This window comes from Caenorhabditis briggsae, assembly GCF_000004555.2.
Source record: "Caenorhabditis briggsae AF16 supercontig from assembly CB4, cb25.NA_037, whole genome shotgun sequence".
NCBI classification, from domain to species: domain Eukaryota; kingdom Metazoa; phylum Nematoda; class Chromadorea; order Rhabditida; family Rhabditidae; genus Caenorhabditis; species Caenorhabditis briggsae.
The window spans coordinates 1-5202 of record NW_025543433.1 but is presented as its reverse complement, the minus strand read 5'-3'; the positions used below and the strand labels follow the sequence as shown (position 1 = coordinate 5202).

The window sequence follows — 5202 nt, the reverse complement described above, 5'->3', positions numbered from 1 at the left end:
CGAGGCGAGATATTTTTTCTGGAAAAAGGGATGCGCCTTTAAAGATTTTCCCCATCCTGCACAAAGTTCAACGCTCATGCATTGAATTTCGAGGGCGCGGAAATGCATTTCAATACATATTTTCGCTACATGAATAACCCCATAAGAGTCATAGATAACCTGCACATCTAACTATTTTCCAGGTTTCGCCTCTGTTGTCATCTACGGAGGACTGATTCTTTTCTCCGCTTTCTTACTCTATGACACTCAACGACTCGTGAAGAAGGCTGAAATGCATCCACACCAGACTCAATTCTATGGAAGTGACATGCAAATCAGATAATTTGACCCTATTAATGCGTGAGTTCTTGCCTCTCTCCTCTCTATGGCAGAGACTCTGTCACTCCGCCTCCCCCACTCTTTTTCATAGTGGCGCGCGGAACCCGGGAAGTGTCGGCCGCTTCGAAACACCTCCCTTTATAAGAGTCGCCGCTTCCCTGATGAGTTGCCCGAGTGAACCATGGCGGTTTTTCACAGGTCCTGGGCGATGATGCGCATAAAGGACCCGATCCATATGCGATCCTCTAAAGTCCGTTTGACACATACGCGAACAACGAGCTGCGATGAGTCTCATATGTGTGCGATGCGGGAGAGGCTGAATCGAGTGTTCCGAATGCGCGCGTATCCTAGATGGATTCTAGGTGGGTGGGCGATGTGTGCGATATGGGTCTGATACGGTAGGCCGACTACAGCACTCCGAAATCCCGGATGCGCCCATTGTTTACCGTAAATCCACACCGGCAACTTTGTCAATTTTTCGTCAATTCGAGCCTACATTTCTGGTTTTTCGATTATTACTTCGATGTTTTTTGTGAAAAAGAGTTATGGCAGACTAAAAAATGAATTCTTGCAGAAACATGTCTTTCACTCGTTAATTGCTATGTTTTTCGCCAAAATAGGTGATATTGAGATTTTTTTATTTCACTTTGTAGTTATTGTAAAAATCGTATTTTCAGGTGGAGTAAAAGGTAAGTTGGTAAGTATACAATAATTACAAAGTGTAAATTATAAAAATTTTCAATTTTTCATGCAATTTCAAAAAAAGTGAAAGTGAGACATATTTTTTGAACAAATGAAAAAAAAACAATTTTTAGCGAATTTTTTCCCATTTTCTTCTGTTTTTGATTGCATATCAAATTTAAATGGAAACTGCCATAAGTCTTTTTCAACACCAAAACATTGAGTTTCGAAAAATCAGTAATATGTCGTTCAAAATATAAAAAAATATGGAATAATAAAGGAAAAGTACGAAATCGGAAGACCTGAACAAAATCACATCACAATAGAACTTAACTGATACTTCTAGGAACCCCCAACCAACGTTTTAGTTCATTTCATCGAGTGCCAGCAAGCCAGGCGAGGAGATGCTTTGCGGCGGCGGTGTGCCCCATATGCCCCGTATATGCCCCATACCGGCGTCCTTTCCCTGTACCCAATTCATCGGCGCGTCCTCCGTCGCCCATCCATTATGCGTATGCGCGCCCAGGACCTGTGTGTGGTGCAGACTTCAAATCTGTAGGCGGTTAGCGCCGCAGTGGTTCGACTCCACCTTTCGGGTGTTGTACTCCTTTTTTGCATACTTGTAACGGGCCGGGCTTTTTCCCGAATTTCGGAGGCCCGGCCCGGCCCGGCGAGCCTGTCATGCCACAAGTTTTGAAATTTTCAATGAACACATAAGGGGGGACCCTTATGTGATTTTTTTCGATCAAAAATTTTTTTTGATATTTTTTGATCAAACAGACAAACAATCCAAAAAGCACAGAAAAAATATAGAAACTTGTATTGAGAGCTCAAAATTCGGTTCAAAATGACAAAATTTTTGCTACCGGGTCTTCCGGGCCGGGCCTGGGCCTCAAAATTTTCCTCAGGCCCGGGCTTTGGCGGGCCGGTCCGGAATTTTACAAGTGTGCTGTACAGTTTTTATCCGTCTGAAAAAAACCATTTGTATTCAGTGTAGATTAAAACTCCATTTACCCATGTATATCTGAAGTAGCTGTTATGATAATACCATCTCAAATCAGCACAAATTTCTTCACTTTCCACCTTCTTCTCTTTAATTTTGACAGGTGTTTCAGTCTCTCCATAAACACGAACCAAGTGAACACAAGTCATTTGAGCGTCTCCATAATTTTCACGGAATCGGAATTGGACTTTTCCAATTGAAGGAACATCCAGATGGGAAGAAATATTACACATCTGTTCTGGTTCACTTGATACATATTGGCTGTATATACAGTTTGATACTAATGGTTTCCACTTTTCGCAGTAGAAATCAAGACAAGCCTGAAAATATTCTGATTAACTTCAACAGAAAATCAACACAACTCACCACAACATCATATGTTTTTGGAGCCCCATTCGGAATTGTTTCATTCCATTTTGAATGTTGATATGATACAGAAATTGGTTTTATATACTTGGCCAAATTAACAGTGAGTACTGGATTTTCATCATTTGTGCACCATGCGTTATCTGATGGTGGTTGAGGACGATCAAGTAAAACAAGGTTAGTTTGATCATGTCCAATTATTGGATTCAAATTTGAACTGGAAGAATGATCCATATCAACAGATGCTCCTCTCTGGTAATCAGCTGCATTGAATCGAAATTGTTCTTTGGGGATAGGTACTTTCAGAGTACTCTCCGCAGTTTTAGATATGGATTGATTTATTTGCGGAATGATGGTCGGTTCCATGTAGTCAGTTAATTTTTGTGTAGGAATTTTCATACTCTTCAACACATCAGCAATTGATTGTTTCAGAGGTTTAGTACCCTCAAACTGGTTTATGTCCTGGTACGGTTTTCGAGAAACTAACGAACCTATTTTTCTTTCCACATTACCAAATTGAGACTGCATTGAATTGACCTATGCAAAATAATTGGTATTCAGAAGGTTATCAATACAGATCCTAGTATTTCTAAAACCCGATCGTTTTGATTGGATATAGTTTGTAATCTGTAGAGAATCATAGTCAGTGATATGACAACGACATTTCCAAAATCATATACTGACGATAACGAATGTTCAACCAGTGATACCTGGAAAAAGACTTGTTTCCATTTACAAAAAAATTCAAACTCCTTACCATATTTTGGTTTTTGATTTCGGTTGTTCAATATCAGTGACTTGACGAGGCAATGAAGAACGAGCATCAAAACCATAATTTTGCATAGGAATCATTTTTCTCTTTTGAATTACTAGTAAGCGAAATCAATGAATTAAGAACAAAAATTGGAAATTGGAAATTAGCAATACAAAAAGAGGTAGAAAAAAGACCAGGAACCTTTCTGTTCAGAACGTGTTTGCTCTCTGTCTCTGCTTCTCCAAATTGACCCGACTCTGATATAAAACAAACAACAGTGGGATACGAATGGCACATCGTCTTCAGAATCATATACTGTGCCAGAAAAAAAACTTTGGAATCAGACTAGCCATGAGTTTTGAAATCCCCCCAGATTGTCCTGAATGTTGTCAGGAATGTTCCATATCTGATTATAACAAATAAACTTTCGGAAATAAACTTTCCCTTTGTTTATGTTATTTATAGTAGCAATATGTTGTAAAGCATGTGAAAGTAGGGTTTCCATTTGGGGGAGGGGAGATTCACCCGCCCGCACCCACCCGGCGGGTGGCGGGTGGCTCTTTTTTCCACCCGCCCAAATGGAAACCCTATGTGAAAAAGACATTCATTGATTTTTTTTTTCATTTTCCATGCATTTTTGAAACAACCGTATTGAATGGAATTTCAGTACACTTTTTTGCTTAAAGGGGGACTCCGACCAAAAATTTTTATTGCATTAAAATGTGTTAAAAGTTATCTATTTTCCGAATATTATTGCGAAAAAATTTTTAAAAAATCCGAAATCCCCGAAAAACGGCGTTGAAAAGGAAGAAAATTCAAAAAAAGGTGCCGCCGGGGGACGAGGATTTTCAGTGAGAAACCTAGGCCACGGCACCTGACAGCCTTTTTTTCAAGTCGCCGACAGTGGTTTTTTACGTTTTTTACCTGCCGGACATGAAATTGAAAAAAATCCGGAAAAATTGCCACGTAGGAAAGGCGCCCGCTGCCGTGGCCTAGGTTTCTCACTGAAAATCCTCGTCCCCCGGCGGCACCTTTTTTTGAATTTTCTTCCTTTTCAACGCCGCTTTTCGGGGATTTCGGATTTTTTTTTGAATTTTTTCGCAATAATATTCGGAAAATAGATAACTTTTAACACATTTTGATGCAATAAAAATTTTTGGTCGGAGTCCCCCTTTAATGAATATCTTTTCTTATTAAATATGCTTACAGGGTGCTTTTATTAAAAAATATTTCTCTAATTCGTTTCGTACTTGTTATTCGAACATTTGTAGTTTGTATTTTTTGAAATAAATGGATATTTTCAAGTCTCGCATTGTTTCTTTTGTCGCAAATTGAAGGTGGAATCCGACAAGTCAGGGTTCTGTGAATTGTTGTTTTCTGTACTTTCCCCGTCATTGATATCAATCCTCTAGAATGGGTCTCTGAAATTTTTAAAGTTACAGCTAACACAAAAACGTATGCTTTTACCTACTTTTACATACTTGTAATTCGAGCCGCTGGCGGGCCAAAATTCCTTTTAGAATCAATATTTTTGGATCAACCAAACTAGGTAAGATAGAACTCAACAAGTACTACACAATGATACTATTTGGAAAACTGTACATTGTATATGAGCAAAGTTACTTGCTGATGGATGTCTTAACTGATAAATTCTTATCATAACATCGCTAATGTTTTATCAGTTGACAAGTTTTTCATATATCTCATAGGAATTGAGATAATTTAGCTCAAAGTTGATTGTTTGGCTGGGCTTCTATTAGAGGAAATACAGAACATTCCGCAGAATAGTAATTTCTTATTTTTTCAATTTTTCAGTGTTTTCGATAGTCGTCGAATTGAAGGTAGACATCGAAGAATCCACATTTCATCAGAAGTTCGTGATGTCTGACAGCATCTCTTCCATTGCTTTTTTGTCATCGGTCTTCTTTAGCACCAAATCCAGACATTTTTTGTACGCAGTCCACCGTGAAAGTTCAGAATGTTTCTGAAAATTAACAATTTTACTAATTTTATTCAACTCGAGAGCAATTTTACAGAATCCGCTAGCTATGTATATAAAAATTAAGCACTTTTTGAATCT

The 5202-nt window shown here is 38.6% G+C and overlaps 1 protein-coding gene across 1 annotated transcript; it reads right to left on the bottom strand.

Annotated features, from left to right (window-relative positions):
- Positions 1–1937: 1937 nt before the first annotated feature.
- CBG23752 lies at positions 1938–3128 on the bottom strand (the record flags this gene model as incomplete). Its single annotated transcript, XM_002647840.1, has 5 exons — positions 1938–1967; positions 2014–2322; positions 2369–2905; positions 2965–3078; positions 3126–3128. 5 exons carry the CDS (start codon positions 3126–3128, stop codon positions 1938–1940), a joined length of 993 nt encoding a protein of 330 aa, XP_002647886.1.
- Between the last annotated feature and the right edge of the window lie 2074 nt (positions 3129–5202).